Source organism: Ovis canadensis, chromosome 17 (assembly GCF_042477335.2).
Source record: "Ovis canadensis isolate MfBH-ARS-UI-01 breed Bighorn chromosome 17, ARS-UI_OviCan_v2, whole genome shotgun sequence".
Classification (NCBI taxonomy): Eukaryota; Metazoa; Chordata; class Mammalia; order Artiodactyla; family Bovidae; genus Ovis; species Ovis canadensis.
The window spans coordinates 24,625,425-24,647,904 of record NC_091261.1 but is presented as its reverse complement, the minus strand read 5'-3'; the positions used below and the strand labels follow the sequence as shown (position 1 = coordinate 24,647,904).

The 22,480-nt window shown below is 42.0% G+C and overlaps 1 protein-coding gene across 1 annotated transcript in view; it reads right to left on the bottom strand.

The window, feature by feature from the left end:
- FREM3 (FRAS1 related extracellular matrix 3) overlaps positions 1 to 22,480 on the bottom strand; it is a 102,988-nt gene that overhangs the window by 25,114 nt on the left and 55,394 nt on the right. The window contains exons 4-5 of the mRNA XM_069556806.1: positions 16,238 to 16,468; positions 13,032 to 13,157 (exon numbers count right to left, since the gene is read on the bottom strand). Of these exons, the coding sequence (XP_069412907.1) occupies positions 13,032 to 13,157; positions 16,238 to 16,468 (357 nt within the window). The remainder of the gene's footprint in view (positions 1 to 13,031; positions 13,158 to 16,237; positions 16,469 to 22,480) is intronic.

Genomic DNA, 22,480 nt, shown 5'->3' with positions numbered 1-22,480 from the left:
CTTTTCCAATGAGTCACATCTCAGTACTCTGACCCTCACGCCCTAGGTAGAGTTCTTTGTGTGATACTAAAATATAGCCATGGAATTACTTGTTATTTTATAAAGAATGCAATGTTGACTGAATTTCAGTTTAGAGACAGTGCATTTAAAATTTTAATTATAGTAATTTATACATGTCAAGATTCCCTAATTTAAATGCACTATTTGATGAGTTTTAACAAATACATATAATCATGCAACCATTACCACAAGCGTAGGATAGAACATTTTTTATCCACCAACACATGTACCTCTGGTAATCCATCTTCTTCCTTGTCTCCAAGCCCTGGAAACCACTCATCCATTTTCTTGTCACTACAGATTTATTTGCTTTATGAGAATTCCGTGTAAGTAAAATCACGCAGTTATTAGTCTTTTGCATCTGATTTGTTTCATTTAGCATAATGCGTTTAAGATTCATCAATGTGTCAGGATTTTGTTCCTTCTTACTCTTGAATAGGGTTCTCTATTGTGTGGTTACATCACTATTTGTTTTTCCATTTACCGGTTGATAATTTAGGTTGTTCCCAGTTTTTTAGCTATTCTGAATAATGCTGCCACGGACACTCAAATTCAGGTCTTTGAGTCAGTATGCCATGTTTATTTCTCTTGAGTAAATACTTAGGAGTGGGGTTTCTGGGATCGAGTGCATTATTTTCCTTGTGATAAAATAAATATAACCTAAATGTACCATCTTAACTATTTTAAAGTATATCTGTTCATGTTACTGAACAGATCTTCATACCTTTTTTCATCTTACAAAAAAACCTGAAAGTATGTACCCATTAAATACTTCGCCACTTCTTCCTGCCCCGTCTCTGGCAGCCACCTTTCTACATTTTGTCTCTATGAATTTGTCTACTCTGGGTACTTCAGTTAAGTGGAATCTTACAGTACTTTCTGGCTTATTTCACTTAGCATAATGTCCTCCAGTTTCATCTATATTGCAAGAATCTTCCTTCTTTCTTAAGGTTGAACAAAGTTTCATCGCGTGGATATACCACATTTTGTTTATCCATTCATCCAGTCAGGGATACTTGGGTGGTTTAACCTCTTGGTTATTATGAATAATGTTGCTACAAACACAGGTGCAAATATATTGTGACCTTGCTTTTAATTTTTCTGGATATATACCTGGTTGTATAGGTATATGTATTGGGCTTCCCTGGTGGCTCAGCTGGTAAAGAATCCACCTGAAGCATGGGAGACCTGGGTTTGATCCTTGGTTTGGGAAGATCCCCTGGAGAAGGGAATATATATTCACTCCAGTATTCTGGCCTGGAGAACTCCATGGACTGTATGGTGTAGGCCATGGGGTTGCAAAGACTCAGACACGACTGAGCAATTTTCACTCACCTGGATGTAGGATTGTTGGACCATGAAAGTGAAAGTCATTCCATCGTGTCCAACTCTTGGGACCCCATGGATTATATAGTCCATGGATTCTCCAGGCCAGAATACTGGAGTGGGTAGCCTTTCCCTTCTCCAGGGGATTTTCCCAACCCACGGATCAAACCCCAGTCTCCCACATTGCAGGTGGATTTCTTTACCAGCTGAGCCACAAGGGAAGCCCAGGAATACTGGAGTGGGTAGCCTAACCCTTCTCCAGCAGATCTTCCTGACCCAGGAATTGAACTGGGGTCTCCTGCATTGAAGGCAGATTCTTTACCAACTGAGCTATCAGGGAAGCCATATGATAGGTCTATTTTTAATTTTTGAGGCCCCTTTGTAGTGTTTTCCATAGCAATTAGATATCATGTCACAATCCCACCAACAGCGCAATTTAATGCATTTTTTTTTGGTGTTAAAAACATAGTAACACACAAGTATAGAGCTAAAAGAGTAAAGAGTCGTTACAGTAATTGAAATGATTTAGACAGAACAGTTTTAGGAGACAAAGACTGTTTAAAATAACTCTATGGTTAAGTCCAGTGGTTAAGACTCCATGCTTCTACTGCAGGGGCACAGTTTTGAATTTTGGCTGGGAAATTAAGATCCCACGTGCTGTGTGTGGGGAGAGGGAGTGAATGGGGAGACTCTGATGCCAGAATATACAGTGAACTCTTACAATCCAATATCAAAACTGGAAACACCCATTTAAGAAAGAAAAATAACTCAGTATATCAAATAAGCGATTTTTGTAAAGCACAGTTATTTCCCATCACACTTCTTAACAAGAAGCAATGGGGATGTGACAGTGAGCTTCTAGATGGGACATTCGAGGTCCTGCAAGGGTCTGTCTTGCTTATAGCTAAGGTAAATGCATATATGCATGCTGACGCCAATATCCACCTTCTTCTTGCTAATATGAATCAACGCACGTACAAGCTGATGTCTATGAGTGTGCACTACACGTATAAATATAGCTTGTTAAAACATAAGAATTGTTTCCAAATTGACTTCAGAGGACTTGCCCAGAAAAGCATTGACTCACAAAGTGTCTCAGGATGATTTTCCAATGGAACAAATTTTAGAATTAATAGGAAACAACAAATTAACTGGTTTGTCATTCCAGGAACCTAGAAAAGATTAGAGCTGGAAAAATCAATGAGCATAAAACATACTGGCTAGGGCAGACAGAGAAACTGTTAGAAATGGACGGCTTACAGGGGATTATCACCTGGTGAGGAACTTCCGGGGCCAGCCTGTGCTTTGGCTCCAGTCCATGGGGTCACTAAGAGTCGGACACGACTGAGCGACTTCACTTTCACTTTTCACTTTCATGCATTGGAGAAGGAAATGGCAACCCACTCCAGTGTTCTTGCCTAGAGAATCCCAGGGACAGGGGAGCCTGGTGGGCTGCTGTCTATGGGGTCGCACAGAGTCGGACACGACTGAAGCGACTTAGCAGCAGCAGCAGCATGACATTTCCACCCTGCTCAGTCCTGGGAAATCTACTCATGAAAGAGCTCTTGAAGCTCAAGTAAGGAAGGAGAAGTTGGTTCTTAGAATGTCAGAGGCAAGAGCTATCAAGTAGTAGAGACAGGCAGTCCCCAAGTAAATAAGAAAGTAAGTGGCCGGCATTCTAGAAAGGCCATTGGAAGCAATGAGAAACTCTGTCAAGGAGACTTTTTATGTTCCAAGGTATACATACAAAAAGGAAAAAAGTCATAAATTCTTATAACAATCTGATTAAGTAACAAGCAATGGTTGATATGTTTTTTAAGAGCCTGAAATTTAATATACATTGGAGAATATACTTTTTTATTTTCCCCTAGTCATCTAGAATGCAGAATGTTGGTAAGAAAGGCTGTGTAAAAAAAAAAAAGATCCCTGTCAGAAGCTACACATTTAGCCATTCTGAATAAATATTAAAAGCAGATACACACCAGACTTGCAGAGTAAGTACCCAATATTATCTTTATAAATCTTTATTAAATATATTTCTCAATATATTTCACCTAATGAATAGTCAAATATAGATTTATCACAATTCATGAAACAAAAGTGACTGGTATTTTTCCCCTTCCTGTTTAATTTTTTTTCAGCTGATAGCTCCATTGGTTGAAATACAAATGCATTTAAGTAGGTAGATTTCTGGGTCAAATAAAAGACTGAAATATAACTCTTATTGAAAATCATTTGACTTGTGGAATTCTGCTAAAACAGAAAGCAAAACAATCCATACAAGCTTTTAACAATGAGAGTTGATGGGGGAAAAGAGATAGTTTAATTATGTCTCATGTAATCAAAATATTCAGTTTGCCTAAATGGCCCCTTCTTCCTAGGATTCTGGAAATTTTACTTTGGGGAACCATTTGATCAGTTATATTCATGCATTGGAGAAGGCAATGGCACCCCACTCCAGTACTCTTGCCTGGAGAATCCCAGGGATGGGGGAGCCTGGTGGGCTGCCGTCTGTGGGGTCGCACAGAGTCGGACACGACTGAAGCAACTTAGCAGCAGCAGCTGCATGGAACAGTCAAGAACATGGAATACTGGTATTTATTTTAGTTATAAAAAAGGCTCTATTTTATTGACAGCAAGTTAAGAATCCCCAAGAGTTAGAGGAGAAAGTTTTGTTTCCAAAACATCAAATGTGACTTGAGATATACACTGAGGTCTCTTGCTATGATCTGGACAAATCCCTTATTTAATAGAGTCTCCAAGGAGTACTGAGGTGTCATTTCCAGGTTGCTTTCATAAAGACACTTTAGCAGCTGGCTCTGAAGCTGTAAGGGAAGCTTCCCAGGTGGCGCTGGTGGCAAAGAATCCACCTGCCAATGCAGGACATGCAGGAGAAACGGGTTCGGTCCCTGGGTCAGGAAGATCCCCTGGAGGAGGAAATGGCAACCCACTCCAGCATTCTTGGCTGGAGAATCCCATGGACAGGGAAGTCTGGTGGGCTACAGCCTGAAGGATCCTAAAGAGTTGGACATGACTGAGTGACTAAGCATGCAGGGTATTTATCAGTGAAGAAACTGAGGCAGAGAACACCCCAGTGTCTTGTCCAGGAGTCAAAGATTCATCTTCCGATTAGAGCATTTTTTAACTTCCCCACTTTGTCTTATTATATTACTTGATTATACCTTCTTGATTATACATGATACATTCTTTTAAGCATACAAATTTCCTTTAATACGTATTTTTAATAGGGCAGTGAGACAAGAAATCACCTTTCTTTAAAAGCACAGCATCTAATTCCTGATTAAATCAGACAGTGTCAGAAGCCCCCGGCACAGTTCATTTCATACCTAGAAAGGTCCATGACTTGGGGGAGGGGGACAGATTTGGAGCAGCGTGGGACTGTCTATCTAGAGGAGTCTTTGAGACTTCTGTTCCCAGCAATTTGGCTGGCTAGGTATTCTGAGATGCTCTCCCACTACAAAATATCTAGAAGAACTAATTACTCCATCTTTTCTGGGCTCATAGGAAGTAAGAGAAATCATCAAAGGGCAAAACAAAACAAAAAAAATACCCTAAAACCACCGAGCCCTAACCCCTCGATAGCTAGAGAAGCAAATCCCACTCTAGCTGGAAGTCAGAGTCGGCACTGAAGGGAGACTGGGCTGTGGCCCATCAGGGAGCTAAGCCTGAGACTCTGGGATCTGGTTCGGGATGCAGGGGAGCAGGAGTGTTTCTGGGTCAACATTGTTCTCAGATGCCAGAAGAGGCAATGCAAATCCTCCTTGGAGAAAAACTTCTTCAAGGAAAGTCCCCAGATCTTCCACAGATTCAGATCAAATCATGTGAGAAATCACTTAAATGCACAGAAGAGATAGTTCATTACAAAGGTGACTTTCAGACTAAGAGCAGACTTCTTGACAAGATGATGGAAGCTGGAAGACAATGGAATAATAACTTCAAAGTGCTTTGAGATAGTAACTGTCAATCTAGAGTTTCAAGACTGAGGTTGAAATAAAGACATGTTTTGATATGCAAGAGCATTTACCCTCAGTAGACCTAGAGTCAAGGAGCTTTTAAATCATCCAAAGAACTCCTCTGAGGTGCAAGGTAAAACTTCTCTAACTTAACATACACAACTATGACCAAATAAATGAACAGATTTTTTTTAAAGGAAAGAAAAAAGAAAGTCTTTTGCTGAATGTGCTTGGAAACTGCTTTTCATCTCCTCCTTAACTTTACCCAGAGAAACAGCCAATCAGAGAAGTGGGGTGACACATGACTGTGGCTGACCACACCATCCCTTTCAGCTGGATAAAGTTGATTATTTAAAAGCCTCAGCATGTTTGACTTGGGGTTGACCAAAACCACAGGATGATTCAATACTGTTCCTGTTTTCTTGGTTTTACATCCTGTGGTTTGCTCTTCACTGGCTGTCTTTCCAATAAAGAATAATTTCCTAATAAGAAAGTGACTAATGAGAAGAAAAAGACAGATGACATTTATCTTGAGAATAAGACACGGCTAGGAAGTGTCTAATTTGCATGTACTTTTCCAACATAGCCAATGAGGGACAATTTATTCCTCTAGCCCTTTTCCTCTCCCAACCGTTTTTTTTTTTTTTTTTTTTTTTTTAGTATAATACCTCTACATCATTGTCTGAGGACACTGATGACATTTTGGGACCTTGTGGTCCCCGTGAAATCAGAGCATAAAACTAGTTACTTCTTTCACCTGCTTGTAAGTAGAATACATATTTAGCATCCGTAAATTATTATTAATGTACAAAGAATGAGTCTGCTTTCCATTCAGCTGTTTACACATCAGCTTATACTTATTTTATTCATGAGAATAAGTAATTGGTAAGCATTTATTTTAGCAAGACTTTCAGAAAGGTTTAAATAACCAAATTAAACTTTTATGTACTGAGATATTTAAGCATCTATGGAGAGTAGGTGACGACGAATACCACAATGCTGCTTGAATGCGCATGCAAATTGTACAAGTGTTTGCTGTCTTATAATCTCACAGAGGTGTAGAAGAATCAGGATGCGACTGTGCACGCCCTGGTTTCATACTGTAGGTAAGGACCCTGACTCTGTCATACTGTCTCTCTTTAAACTTTTTGCTGCAAGCATGAGAATGAGAACAGTCCTTAGTGTGAGGAATCAAAGGGTAAAGCTCAGGGGCCAAGCAGTCTGAGCTGCGTGTGTCAGCTATGCAGGGAGTTTTCTGGAACACCAGCTCTTTTGAACCTAATGCCCTTGCCGGGAGGTGAGTTTGGGTGTAACTTTTCCCACTTGAGGTGGAGACATCTCCATATCACACTGTCAGACCTTCTGAGCTCTCTATTTCCTCTGCTTGTCATTCCACAGGGTAGCTCTTTCCAGAGGCAGAGGGGTGGCCTCTCCCAATTTAGCAATTATATACCATCTTCCAAATTGGATTGTTTATCACTTTATTTCTCCCATGCATAGAATCATTGTCCTCCAGACACTCTGCTTGGGGACAGAAAATATGCCACCGGTACCAGAAGTAGCCCAGCAGGAATCCTGAGCAGAGGATGAGGGCACTTCCTCCATCAGTGGCTCCGCCCACCTGTGGCCACGGCCCCAAAGATCCAGGCCCTTGTTCCTCTGCAAAGACTCCAACTAAAGCTCTGTGTGGACATGGGAGAGAGGGCTGGCACATTCTTCTGGGGATCAACTAGCAAAGAAGTCCTCAAGGACTACCTCACCTTGTTTTTCTTCTTGCTGCTTTTCCCACATGGGGTAATACCAGGGAAGAAGTTGAGTCATCCTGGAGTGTGAAGTCAAGTGGGCCTTAGGAAGCATTACTACAAACAAAGCTAGTGGAAGTAATGGAATTCCAGCTGAGCTATTTAAAATCCTAAAAGATGATGCTGTTAAAGTGCTGCATTCAATACACCAGCAAATTTGGAAAACTCAGCAGTAGCTACAGGACTAGAAAAGGTCAGTTTTCATTCCAGTCTCAAAGGAATGCCAAGGAACACGCCAAGGAATGTTCAAACTACCGGGCAATTGCACTCATTTCACATGCTAGCAAGGTTAAGCTCAAATTCTTCAGGACAGGTTTTACCAGTGCATAACCGAGAACTTCCAGGTGTACAAGCTGGGTGTCAAAGAGGCAGAGGAACCAGGGATGAAATGGCCAGCATTTGCTGGATCATGGGGAAAGCAAGGGAGCTGCAGAAAAACGCCTACTTTTGCTTCATTGATTACAGCTTTGACTGTGTGAGTCACAAAAAGCTGCGGAAAATTCTTAAAGAGATGGGAATACCAGACCACCTTACCTGTCTCCTGAGAAACCTGTACGGAGACCAAGAAAGAACAGTTAGAACAGGACATGGAACAATTGAGTGGTTCCAAATTGGGAAAGTAGTATGACAAGGCTGTGTATTGTCACCCTGCTTAGTTAACGTCTGTGCAGAGTACATCCTGTGAAATGCCAGGCTGCATGATTCACAAGCTGGAATCAAGATTGCTGGGAGATTTATCAATAATCTCAGATATGCAAATGATAACAATTCAATGACAGAAAGTGAAGAAGAACTAAAGAGTCTCTTGATGAGGGTAAAAGAGAAGAATGAAAGAGCTGGCTAAAAACTCAAGTTCAGAAAACCAAGATCATGGCATCCAATCCCATCAATTCATGGGGGCAAATAGATGGGGAAACAATGGTAACAGTCACAGATTTCATTTTCTTGGGCTCTGAAATCACTGTGGCTTGTGATTGTAGCCATAAAATTAAAAGACACTTGCTTTTTGCAAGGAAAGCTATGACAAGCCTAAACAGCATATTAAAAATTAGAGACATTACTTTGCCAATAAAGATCCATATAGTCAAGCTATGGGTTTTCCAGTGGTCATGGATGGATGTGAGAGTTGAACCATAAAGAAAGCTGAACACCAAAGAATTGATGCTTTTGAACTGTGGTGCTGGAGAAGACTCTTGAGAGTCCCTTGGATAGCAAGGAGATCAAACCAGTCAATCCTAAAATAAAGCAACCCTGAATATTCATTGGAAGGACTGATGCTAAAGCTCCAATACGTTAGCCACCTGATGTGAAACGCCAACTCATTGTAAAAGACTGGATGCGGGGAGAGATTGAGGGCAAGAGGAAAAGCGATGGCAGAGGATGAGATGGTTGGATGGCATCACCAACTCAATCGACATGAATTTGGGCAAACTCTGGGAGATAGTGAAGGATGGGGAAGCCTGGCATGCTGCAGTCCATGGGGTTGCAGAGAATTGGGCACAACTTAGCAGCTGAACAACAGCAACAAAACTTGAGTTGCTGAAGGTACAGGTAGTTGGCATATCTGGTGCTTTTGCGAGGGGAGCAGACTACAGGACTTCCCAACTCTAAACATAGCCAAACATGAACATCGTGCTACAAGGCCTTGTCCTTGTATTTGGTTATGTCCTATGCAATAATGTTATAGTCATGAAACAGTGCAGGACCCTATGGTCCTTACCTCCCCACCATGTCCTTTACCTGCCTTTTATCTGTGGAAAACTTTAGTCAAATAAAAAAATAAATAAATGTAATTGGAGAGGTGAGAAATGCAGAAACAAAGGAAAACAGTCAAAGGAGACAGAATATCAATGATGAGGTCATGAAGCATAGTCAGGGGCCTTTGGTTCTTTCTCAAGGGCATAGACAATAGTTTGAGCCATAGCCTATCAATGGTCTTACATATTAGAACACCAGGGTGAAGAAGCTGACCACACGATGACCAGAGTGTACTCATGACATAAGCTGCCACAATTCTGAGAACTGGCCTCAAGAAATGGGAACAAACAGATCCTGGAACTGAAGATTAACTGTGCCTTAAACAGTCAAGATGATGCTGGTCAGACCACCAACAACCAGTCTGAAGATGACTGTCAGAGCTGACTGGCTATTTCTGCAGATAGCCCCCTCTGTCCGTCTATAAAAGCTCTTGTCACTCTGGACACCAGTTGGGGCAGAGCAGGCCTTTGGACAGATGTCTGCCATCCACCCACCCCAGTTGCCAGGATCTGAAATAAAGCAAACTTTCTTTTCCACCGACCTGACTTGTCTCGCGGCTTTTGAGTGGCAAGCAGCCGGACCCCACCTCACTCTTTCAGTAACAGCTGGTATTTCAAAATGAATTCCTGACTTACTGCCCAATCCCCTGTCCCCTGGGGCAGAGGATAATTCATTCCTATTTCTCTTCTCAACGTTGGCACCACTGATATTTTAGACACCAGCAGTGTTAGATTCTCAGTTATGTGCAACTTTTTGTGAACCCCGTGGACTGTAGCCTATTAGACTCCTCTGTCCATGGGATTCTCCAGGCCAGAATACTGTATTGGGTTGCCCTTCCCTTCTTCAGGGGATCTTCCCAACCCAGGGATTGAAGCTGGGTCTCCTGCATTGCAGGCAGATTCTTTACTGTATGAGCCAAAGGGAAGTCCCTGTATTTTAGATAGATAATTGTTTATTGTTGTGGCTATGCTGTGTGTTGTCAAGTGTTTAGCGAGTGTAAGCATAGATTCTGACAGCCTGGACATATGGAAGATCAGATCATGTATAAAAATAGAACTCTGACACACAACCTGCAGCAACTAGCTGCTGCTAAGTCACTTCAGTGTCAAACCGCAACCACTATTAATCACCTATCCCAAACTGTGAGAACTTAATCAATAACCCCCAGCTTTTCTGATTCATGCCTGGCTTCCAATTTGGGAGCAACCAGAGAAAGCCGACTATGCTCCCCTGTCCATCCACAGGCTGCCTCCAGTTTATCCAAGATGACAGCGTCTAATCAGGGCACACCCTTTCTTCACTATAAAGCTTCCCACTCCTCTGCCTGCCTTTGCCATTACGGCCGTTCAACCCCTAAGGCTTCTCTGTCCTTCACCATCTCCTGGAACTTGCTCAAACTCATATGTCCATTGAGTCGGTGATTCCATCCCCCCATCTCATCCTCTGTCACCCGCTTCTCCTCCTGCCCTCAGGCTTTCCCAGCATCAGGGTCTTTTCCAATGAGTCAGCTTTTTGCAATAGGTGGTCAAAGTATTTGAGCTTCAGCATCAGTCCTTCCAACGAATATTCAGAGTTGATTTCCTTTAGGAGTCTCTGGCTCTGATCTCCTTGCTGTCCAGGAGATTATCAAGAGTCTTCTCTAGCACCACAATTCGAAAGCATCAGTTCTTCAGCACTCAGTCTTCTTTATGGCCCAACTCACACCTGTATATGACTACTGGAAAAACTGTAGCTTTCGCTGTATGGACTTTGTTGGCAAAGTGATGTCTCTGCTTTTTAATACGTTGTCTAATCTTGTCATACCTTTTCTTGCAAGGAACAAGTGTGTTTTAATTTGATGGCTGTGGTCACCGTCCACATTGATTTTGAAATTCAAGAAAATGAAATCTGTCACTGTTTCCACTTTTCCCGGTCTATCTGCATGAAGTGATGCCTGCCTTTGAGTCTCTGCCAAATGCAGTGATGGTGGTTGACCCTCTTGCTGTGGTGAACTCTGAATAAATTAGCTTGTGATGTAATAAAGTTTTGGATTTTGTCCCCATTTCCCAACACGCATCTCCTAAGTCTTTGAAGCCAGGTACCTTCTCTATGCTAATGGGCTTACCTTGTGGCTCAGGAGTAAAGAATCTGCCTTTCAATGCAGGAGACATTGGTTCAATCCCTGGGTCAGGAAGATCCCTTGGAGAAGGAAATAGCAACCCACTCCAGCGTATTCTGGCCTAGGAAATCCCGTGGACAGAGGAGCCTAGCAGGCTACAATCCATGGAGTGGCAAAAAAATCAGTCATGACCTAGTGACTGAAAACAAACAATGACTGGTAGCTGGTGCTCTCAGGGAGCTATCAGATGGGGACTGGTTGCCAGGGAAACCAACCAGGCGACAGTTGTAACTTTCAGTCCCACTCCCTGACCTCCAGGGAGAGGAAGGGCTGGAGGTTGAGTTAATCATCAATCATGCCTAAGTAATGAAGTCTCCATAAAATAGTCCTAGTCAAGGAGTTCAGAGAGCTTCTAGATTGCTGGGAGGGCGTGAAAGTTCTGTGTCCCTTCCACCCTCCTTAGCTTATGCGTCTCTTCCTTCTCCCAGTACTGAGGCTCCTCTGTCCATGGGATTCTCTAGGCAAGAATGCTGGAGTGGGTAGCCATTTTCTCCAGAGGATCTTCCTGACCCAGGAAACAAACCCAGGTCTCCTGCACTGTAGGCAGATTTTTACCGTCTGAGCCACCAGGGAGGCTCATCCTTTCTGATAAACCTGTAATCTAATAAGTGATCTGTTTTCCCGGGTTATGTTAACTGTTCTAGAAAATCACTGGACCCAAAGAAGAGGTGGTGGGAACCTCCACTTTATACCCCATCAATTAGAAGCACAGGTGACAACTTGGACTTGCTTTTGGCATCTGAAGTGGGAGCAGTCTTGTGGGACCGAGTTCTTAAACTGTGGGTTCTCTGTTGTCTCTGGGCAGATAGTGTCAGAATTGAATAGAATTTTAGGAAACCCACTCGGAGTCTGCATAAACCAGAGAATTACTTGGTGTGGGAAAAACCTGCACACATCTGGTGTCAGCAGTGACATGCGTACAGAAAAGTGTAGCTAACTTTCACAGAATTTGCATGTGGTTCCGTCATTTTTGCCCATCACATAATTCTAATGAGCTAGAAAACATGACCTTTAGGGAGTGGACACAGCTACATTCTGACTGTATAGCAGTGGTGAGGTCAGAAAGAATAGGGCATTGTGGCCTATTATAATTGGGGGGCATTTTTAGTTGTTGGCAGGGCTGGAGGGAGGAGAAGAAAGAGATTGAGTATATAGTGACTATTTCACACTGTCTCCAAGATGCAAACATGATTATTAAAAATAAGAATCCTTACTATATTTTTCACCAGCATATATAAACTAGTTTACATCAAATGTCTCATTTGACCCTCACAAAATTTTGTGGGTAGTCACAACAGAAGTTTTGTATTACTGTTATCATCACTGGCTGCACTGGGTCTTTGCTGTGATAAGCAGGCTTCTATACTTGTGGCCCATGGGCTTAGTAGCTCTACAGCACATGGGATCTTATTAACAGTTCCCTGACCAGGAATCGAACCTGCATCCCTGGCATTAGAAGCTCAGAGTCTTAACAACTAGACCACCGTGGAAACCTCACAACAGAGGGGCTTATTTTTTAAATTATTTTGCTTTGCACTATTGTGATGGTTTTTGCCATACACCAGTATGCACTGGCCATAGGCACACATGTGTCTTCCACCTCCTGGACCCCCACTCCCACCCCCCACCTCCCTCCCCACCCAGTCTCTCCAGGTTGCCACGGAGCAGCTGCTTTGGGTGTCTGGCACCCTCCATCACACTTCCACTGGCTGTCTATTTTACATATGGTAATGTAATGGAATCCTCATTTTGAATACGATTTTATCCCTGATCTAGGAGACCAGGGCAGAGGAGTTAGGATACCTTCACAGGGTTGCACGGGAGTCACCGTGAATGGTCCAGGCTTCCTTGTCTTCCCCAGCATTTGACTCACCACCCAGCTACTCCCAGCATCACCACAGTCCTGTACTAAGGGCCCTATTCCTGGATATCAGTGCCAGCAAAGTCTCATACCTTCATGCGTCGAGCAAATGACCGTGAGTTCCTGGCTTATGTCTCCAGACCGTCTTACAGGAATCAAAAGCTCCCCAGCATCCTCCTCTATTTTGTATTCTGCCTCTGGAATATAAACTGTTGATTCTAGAAAAGAGGAGAGATAACATTTTAGCAAGACTTAAGTTTGATTGGTGATACTGGTGATATTTCAACCCGAGTGGAAATGTACATAACCTTGACCTCTATATATTCCAGCTCTATGGAATATAGTAAGAATAGGAAATATCTGTCATTAAGTGGAGTTGGAGAGGTAGTGAAATTAAGTTTAGGAGGTTCCTTTTGAAATGTTAAAAGGGTTATCCAGCACTGAAATGGGAAGGAATATCAGCAATTCTTTTTTGGAGGTCACATTTTAGGTTTTCTAAATAAAGATCACAGATTTCCGTGTTTTACTTTTAATTTTTTTTAATGCTTTTAACAATCAGGTTATCTATTCATGAGTGTAAAGAAATGTTTTTGCTTTATTCAGCAAACATTTGATTCAACACATATCAAGCAGACACCATGGGTAAGACACAGGGCTGAGAAAAATAAGCTACTCATACTGCTCTTAATTCTTAAAATAATATTCCCATTGAAATTTTCTGAGCTGGATGTGTGTGTGTGCACATCTGTTATATTACCGTTCTCTGTCACACAGTTTGGGATGTAAAAACACACACATAGGCATCATCAGAACAGTGGCTGCAATATGAGTATGAATATTGGTCATTTCTTGATGTGTACTATTTTTCTTGGGGTTGTTCAATGTTTTCCAAGGCTTCTCATTAAGAATGCAGTGTATAGTTGAAATACATGTATTTGTTTTAAAAAAATAAAAATTTGAAGTGGATTGTTTCCACTCATAGAGTCAAGTGGCGAACTGAAGTGACTTTCTGAATCAAACCACATTTAATAGACCGAAATCTCTCCTCTGTATGATATATACATATATATTTATATTATATATATATATATTTATATATACACAAACAGTGCTCAGTCCGCTCAGTCATCTCTGACTCTTAGAGACCTCATGGACTGTAGCCCACCAGGCACTTCTGTCCATAGGATTCTCCACGCCAGAGTACTGGAGAGGGTTGCCATGCCCTCCTCCAGGGGATCTTCCTGACTCAGGGATCGATCCTGCGTCTCTTGGCAGGCGAATTCTTTACCACTGCGCCATAGGCACATAAACAAATTCTTCCTCTTGACAATGGATGCATGAAGAAAAATACTGTAGTTCACCATCCATTCTTCTTTTGAAAATACTACTAAGAGTTTGGGCTTCCCTTGTGGCTCAGGTAAAGAATCTGCCTGCAATGCGGGAGATCTGAGTTCAGTCCTGGGTTGGGAAGATCCCCCACCTACTCGAATATTCTGGCCTGGAGAATTCCACGGATTGAATAGTCCACGGGGTCTCAAAGAGTCGGACATGACCGGGTGACGTTCACTTCACTTCACTACAAGTTTACCCAGAATTCAGTGTTGAATTATCTAGTTATCATATGTTAATTTTTTTCTCCTTTATTTTCCTGCCTAAAATGATCTCAACAGATACTGGTGTCAGTCTTTAGAAAACACTGGTCCCGATTACAGAGGGAAAAGACGGGTGATCGTTTTCATTCTGCCATTTTAACCCCCTGTGGTATTCTACTGTCTGGACGCCTCTTGATTCAAAAGACTGTTATCATGGAAGAAGCTAAAAGTAATGTTATTAATGTTAAGTGAAAAAAACTGATACACTGGAACTCAGTTATCTAGTCATGTTCTCTATTTTCCCATTCTGAAAAGCCTGCTCCTATCCATCTATGAATCCAAATCCCATTTTATTCTTCAAGCCTCAGCTGGAATCCTGCCTACTACAAAAAGCTTAATAGTTGCAAATGGCGGTGATCTTTCTACTTTCTTAGCTCAGAACACTGGTTTTGGCATGTACCCTCACATGCAGCTTTCTTAATTGATTAATGTGTTTAAGCGTTTTTAATCACAAAACTAATGAAATACCTCTTCATTGGGTGGTGAGGGCAGTGTTTTCTACTTTTGTCTACTGGAGTGCCAAGCACGTGAAAAACAGTATTTCTCAAATTGTGTTTCAAGAAAATTGGAACTTAAAGATTTCAAAAGATATTTCTTGGGTACAACAAATTAAAAAAAATATCTATATTCTAATTTGAGAAAACTGGTTAAACAAAGTTAAACAGATTTCTTTTTTTCTTTAACTGAGATATAATTGATTTGCAATGTTGCGTTAGTTTAAACAGATTTCTTTGAAGAAGAGTTTTCTCAGGAACCTAATAAGCTAGTGTGAATTATGATGCTTCAAAGGAGATATCTGAAAAGCTTCCTAGATTTCTTTGGTCCATGGAAAGTTTACTGACTGTATTGTATAAATTGTATTCTATTTTCTGCTCTGCAGTTTGGGACATGCTGATATGGGGGATTCTTCAGCGATTCTTATGGCATTTAACTAAGACTTCCTTCCTGATAGTTAAGTCACCCACTTCTAGGGGATATTCAAACTCTTTCAGTTCTCATGATAATTGATATGTCTAATTAACATTCAGATGTGAATACTAAGATCCTCTTTTAGGGCCTATTTTTCTACTTTCACAAAAAGGAGCAGGAAAAACGTGACAATCATTGGCTAATTACTTTTCTTTTTTAATTTCTCTGGGGAGATATTTGCTGAATGAATGAACCAATAATGAACTGATGAATTCAAGACTGTTATGCAGAGCTATAACAGAACTTTGTGGAATGCACGCTAAAGTGAACCAGCTGGCTGATTCCCAGCAGCCGCATCTAGAGTGAGGGATATATGAAGTTCCCACCTGATCTAGTGGGGAGCTCCCAGAAAATTGTGAGAAGATGGAGCAAGCCCTGAGGATTAGCCATTTGGGGTCCAAGCTGTGCCATACTGAGTATGCAGAGTACTGAGAGTGAGGACTTGGGCATTTGTTAAAGTAACCTTGGCAAAGTCCTGTCTGTTTCACTCTCCTATATCCCTGAATATACAAAGATCCTAAACACAAAGAAAAATTCCTGCATTGAGGTGGTTTACCGAATTTGAAATCCAAAGTGCTATGAATGTGTCTAGTGGCGTATGGAGCTTGGTGGAGGTATAAATACCTGAAATGAACCCAGGAACCCATGAATAGATTGTACCAATAGGAAGCACGTACCGTCTTCAGGGTCCACAATTTCCACAGTTGCCACTTCTGGAAACTCCAGTACAGCCCCGACAGGGTTTGTCAGAATGATCTGGAAGGTCTCTGAAGCCTCATATTCATAGTCTGATAGAATTCTCACTTTCCACGTGGCTGTAGTCTGTCCGGGACTGAACTGGACTTGTTTCTGGGCCTTTCCTTTAAAATCTTTATCTTTTTTTGCAGTTTCATCTTTGGTTACAACGCCTAAACAAAAATCAGGAAACTATGAATATAAAGCCAAGTAACTGAAGGGAGTTTTTTCACAGTGGGTTCTACTGTTGATGAAATGCTAACAGCACAGAAATTGCTGCTTTTAATGTTCCCAGCAGACACTTATAAGCTAAATATATATTTTGGCTGTGTGGCATGTGAAATCCCAGATCCCTAACCAGGGACTAAACCTAGGTCATAGCAGTGAAAGTCTGGAATCCTAACCACAAAGCCACCAGAAACTGCCACTTTTGTGATTTTTTTTTAAAAATACAGTGGATTTACAATATTGTGTTAGTTTCCCATGTAGAGCAAAGTGGTTCAGTTACAGGTATCTATAATATATATTTCAGATTATTTCTGATTATATGTTCTTATGAGGTATGGAATATGGTTTCCTATGATATACAGTAACTCCTTGTTGCTAGTCTAGTTTATGTAGAGTTGCTTGTATCTGTTAATCCCATACTCCTAACTTATTCCTCCTCACTCCCTTCCTCCTTTGGTGACTATAAAGTTACTTCCTGTATCTGTGAGCCTGCTTTTATTTCATATATAGTTTCGTTATTTTTTAGATTTATTATTTATATATATATTTCATTATTTTTTAGATTCTATACATCAATGATATAATACAGTATTTATCTTTCTCTGTCTGACTTACTCAACCAAATACAATATTCTCTAGGTTCATTCACATGGCTGACAAGGGCATTATTTCATTCTTTTTTAGTGGCTGAGTAATATTGTATGTACACGTACTCACATATATGTATGTACTACATTCTTTTAATCCAATTGTCTTTTGATAGGGACTTGGGCTGTTTCCACATCTTGGATATTGTAGATGGTGCTGCTAGCAACACTGGGGTATATGCATCTTTTCGCATTAGAGTTATAAACTACCTTTGGCCAAGAGAGTGTGTCTAAGCAGAGGGGCACACAAAAAGAGCAGTGACAGAGAAAGGGAATAGGCATTCACTTCCTTATTTTAGCAAATGTCTACTGAGAGCATCTGAAGTGTCACACTCTGCCAGCTGCCTGGGATTCAGAAATGAGTAAGAAACTGCCCCAGCTCCAGAATGCTCAGAGTCTCTGTGAGCAAGGAGAGGAACAGGCTGAGCTGACTCCATCTGGAAAAAGAAGGAAACTCGATCTTGCACTTTCAGTGAGCTTTGGACTATGTGCCTGGTAGCCGTGGGGATAAAATACCTAGAGCCGAACTGGCCTCCCGGACTGATAAACACCAGATTCCATACCAAGATTTCCCGTTGCCAAAAAGAATGTAATAATCCCCTATGCAGTCAATCACCTTTGTAATCTTTATGGCACCGATTGGTGTAGGCTACAATGTATAACCAGCTGACCCTTCTGATTGTGAATCATGGTTATAACCTAATTGTATCTCCCTTTAACACTTTCCAGGCTAGGTTTGAGGAATCTGGGGATGTGGGCTTGAGCAGTACACTTAAGGTATATAAGGTTTTCACAAAAGTCGGTCAGGGTCCTTGGCTAAGAGGAGACTCTGCCTTGGGCCCGCCGCTGTAATAAACTGCATTCCACTGCCTGCATCGTCCTTCTGAGTGAGTTGTTTGCCGGAACGTGTGGCTATAACATCTGGACTCCAGAATGTGAACCCCATGGAGGTAGAGACCTTGGGCTGTTTGTTTCACTGGAGGACTCCTGGTAACTGCAACAGTGCTGGGCATCTTTGAGTTAATATTTTGGATCTGATCATTTCTGCAGTCTCTGGGAGTATTTATTGTTTAGTCTCTAAGTCGAGTCTGGCTCTGTGACTCCATGGACCATATCCCGCCAGAAACCTCTGTCCATGGGATTTCCCAGGTAAGGATACTGGAATGGTTGCCATTGCCTTCTCTAGGGGATCTTCTGACCCAGGGATTGAATGCACATCTCCTGCATTGCAGGCAAATTCTTTACCACTGAGTCACTAGGGAAGCCCTTCTGGGAGGATAACTATAGGTTATTTTCTCAGACAGACATTTAGTCACAGTGGCTTGACTTTTCATGTGTTTACTGATTTTTTTTTTGTCTTTATCTACTGGTGTGTTTCTTTTGTGTGGGATTTAAAAAAACCGTTTGTAGTCATATTTTTTTTAAGAAAAACTTTATTTTTACTTATTTATTTATTTGGGATCTTAGTTCCCTGACCAGGGATCGAACTCATGTCCCTGCAGTGGAAGCACAGAGCCCTATCACACTCACTAGACTGCCAAGGATTTTCCCTATGTGTGACTTTTTAACCATTTAAAAAATCAAAGCATAGTTACTTTACAGTGTTGTGTGCTTACTGATTTTTGATGATAAGAAAATTGTTAGTAATTTTCCAGACAATTAGGGCACCGTTGGTGGAGATGGAAAGCTGGGAATAGATTTCAGCTGTGTTAGGAAATAGAAATTAATAAATTACTGAAGCAAATGAACAACACCACAGTAGTGTTAAAAATGCCCACTGTGAGTGGTTAAGACTCCACCTTTCAATACAGGGAACATGGGTTTGATCCCTGTTCAGGGAATTAAGATCCAACATGTGGCACAAGGCAGCCAAAAATAAATAAATAAACACATTTTTTAAAAAAATCAAGGGGGTTCCCTGGTGGCTCAGTGGTAAAGAATCTGTGTGCCGATGGAGGAGACGTGGGTTCGATCCCTGGTCCGGGAAGATGCCACATGACACAGAGCAGCTGGGGTGGTGTGCCGCCACTGTTGAGCCTGTGCTCCAGAGCCTAGGGGCCACAAATCCTGAGCCCACGTGCTGCAACTACAGAAGCCCATGCACGCTTGAGCCTGGGCACCACGAAAAGAGAAGCCACCGCAATGAGATGCTAGCCTAAGGCAGCTAGAGAGTAGCCCTCACTCGCCACAGCTAGAGGAAAGCCCGAGCAGCAGTGAAGACCCAGCACAGCCAAAAGTAAATAGTTTTTAAAAAATCAAGAAAACTATTTATTGTGAGATACAAGGGTGGCAGATGGTAGCCCCTCAAGACTGAATTGATCCTCCCCTCTCCACAGAATGTTCAAGAAGTATTCTAGTATTATTTGGTTTTGATTTGACACCCCAGTGAGTACCCAGTGGAGTGCAAACAACCATGTCTCATCACTTCAGGCCTCATTATAAGGTTTAGACTCTGCAGTTGTTTGAATGTATGAAATCAGATATCATGACCTGACACCAGTTATCACGAACAAGCTTTACATAAAATGAGACTCATAGCCCCTTGTGCCATTGTCTCTGTCTCATTCTCAGAGAATCTGATGTCACGTAAAAGACACCCAAAGCTCTAATGTGTGAAAATAATTTCCAGGATAGAAGAGCTGGAGTTGACTTTTCAAAAGCGTTGAAGAAAGTCGGCATTAATCCTAGTTTGGTGACTGAGAATGGATGTCCAGTTTTGAAGCGCCTCCTTTGGTCCCATGTTGAGGTGAAGATATGGAAGAGGGGTGTATCCTTGGCTACACTTTATTTTTCTCATTTTTAAAAGTTGGAGTATAATTGTTGTACAATATTATATAGGTTACATATGTACAATAATGTACATGTGCAAAATAGTCACAACTTTTAAAGGTTATTCTCCATTTATAGTTATTATAAAATATTGGCTACATTCCCCATGTTGTCCAGTATATCCTTTTAGCTTATTTTACATGTAATAGTTTGTGTCTCTTACTCCTCTATCCCTATACTGCTCCAGCCCCTACAGATAACCTACTAATTTGTTCTCTGTATCAGAGTTGTTTCTTTTCTGTTATATTCACTAACTTGTCTATATATATAGTGTCTACACACACACACATACACACACATGTACACACAATACATCTTTATCCATTCATCTTTTGATGGACACTTTGCTTGCTTCCATGTCTTGGCAATTGTAAATAATGCTGCTAAGAACACTGGGGTGTGTGTATCTTTTTGAATTAGAGTTTTTGTTTTCTACGTACATACTCAAAAGTGGAATTGCTAGGTCATGTGGTAGCTCTATTTTTAGTTTTCCGAGAAACTTCCATGCTGCTTTTCCAGTGTTCAGCCAGAGTTTAAACAGAGCTAGTGAGCACTGCTATATACATCGTGCAGGCAGGTGGCTGCTTATTTAATTTTGGGTGGGTACTGGCTACCAGGTGCTAAGGATGTAATGCTGAATCAGGTCCAGCCGCCACTACCGCTGAGGGGTCTACAAGTCTGTGGGGGAGATAAAGAGGTGATTTCAACTCTGATGTATGAAAGCCATGTGAGAATAATGGCAGGTAACATTACTGAGTATTCCATGTGTGCTAGGGACCAGGCAAGGTCAGGGACCTTTGGTTCCTTCTCAAGGGCTCTAGATTATATTCTAAGCCATGTCCTGGGAGCTGCCTTATAGACACTGCCAGATGGAGGAAGTTAACAAGCATGGCATAAGGTGCCACTAGACACTGCCAGATGGAGGAAGTTAACAACAAGCTGGCCAGACAGTAGCCATGGCATAAGGTGCCACAGTTCTGAGAAGTGGCCTCAAGAACTAGAAAAAAATCCACTCTGGAACTGAAGATTGAAGTGAAGTGAAGTCGCTCAGTCATGTCCGACTCTTTGTGACCCCATGGACAGTAGCCTACCAGGCTCCGCCGTCCATGGGATTTTCCAGGCAAGAATACTGGAGTGGGCTGCCATTTCCTTCTCCAGGGGATTTTCCCAACCCAGGGATTGAACCTGGGTCTCCTGTATTGCAGACGGACGCTTTACTGTTTGAGCCACCAGGGAAGCCCCAGTTGAAGATTAACTGTACCTAAAACAATCAAGATGATGCTGGTCAGACCACTGATGACCAATTTCAAGAAGACAGTCAGAGCCGACTGGGCTGTTTCTTCCTGTAGCCCCCTCCCTCTATCTATAAAAGCTCTTGTCCCCAGATTGTCAGGGGGGAGTTGGCCTCTGGACAGGCATCAGCACCTCCTCCCACCTCCACTATTGCTGGCGTCGAAAATAAAGCAAACCTTCCTTTTCACTCCTCTGGCCTCTTTATTGACTTTTTTTTTTTTTCCCATTCCCCTCCCCCTCTTTATTGACTTTTGAGTGGTGAGCAGCCGGACCCTGCGTTCAGCAACAGATTTTTGCACTCTACTAACGTTTAGACTACTAACTCCAGCATCAGATAGGGTGAGGGGATTAGGAGGGCTTCCTAGAGCCCTGAGTGAGGTATTTTATAGGCTCTCTTCTGTGGTTTGACATGTTTGTTTTTAGTATTTATTTATTTAATTTTTTGGCTGCATCGCGTCTTAGTTACATGTGGACTCTAGTTACTTGACCAGGGATCAAACCCAGGTCCCCCACATTGGGAGTGTGGAGTCTTAGCCACTGGGGCACCAGGGAAGTCCCTGATGTCATTTTAGGTGGCATTTTAGAGGACAAAAGAGCTGATTGTAGTTTGCATAACAACAAATATTAGGTGACTACCATATGTCCCAGGCTGTTTTGAGGATTGGCCATCACCCAAGATGTTGTTCCTGCCCTTTTGGAGCTGGAAATCTGCTGAGGGAATCAGGGCAGTTGGACCTGAGATGCCCGTCAGGGGTGGTTAGTGCTCTGAAGAACTTACGAGCAGGGCACGGAGACAGTGTATAAGGAGGTGCCGAATCAGATAGGAAGACCTTTGCACCTCTCTGAGGAGTGTAGTTCCTCTACAAATATTCAAATGACTCTGGGAAGATGGACAGTGTTTTCCTCCTGAGTCATACAGGATATGAAAATACCTCTTGACATAAAAACCCAAATCGTTGCCTATAAGAAATGCCCAAGATAAAGAATTATGGAGACAGCCCTACAAGAGAAGGGAAGAGTGTTTCAGCTGAAGTTCTTGGCAGAAAGTTCCACTGTGTGTTGATGAAGTAACCTCTGGGTAGTAACTGAGGCCCAGGGCCGTGCAGAAATCATGGTGCTCTCTGGCTGACCTCATCTCCTAGGAGAACTGTCCCAACTCAGACACCCCGAGCCTGGAGAACAGACCTG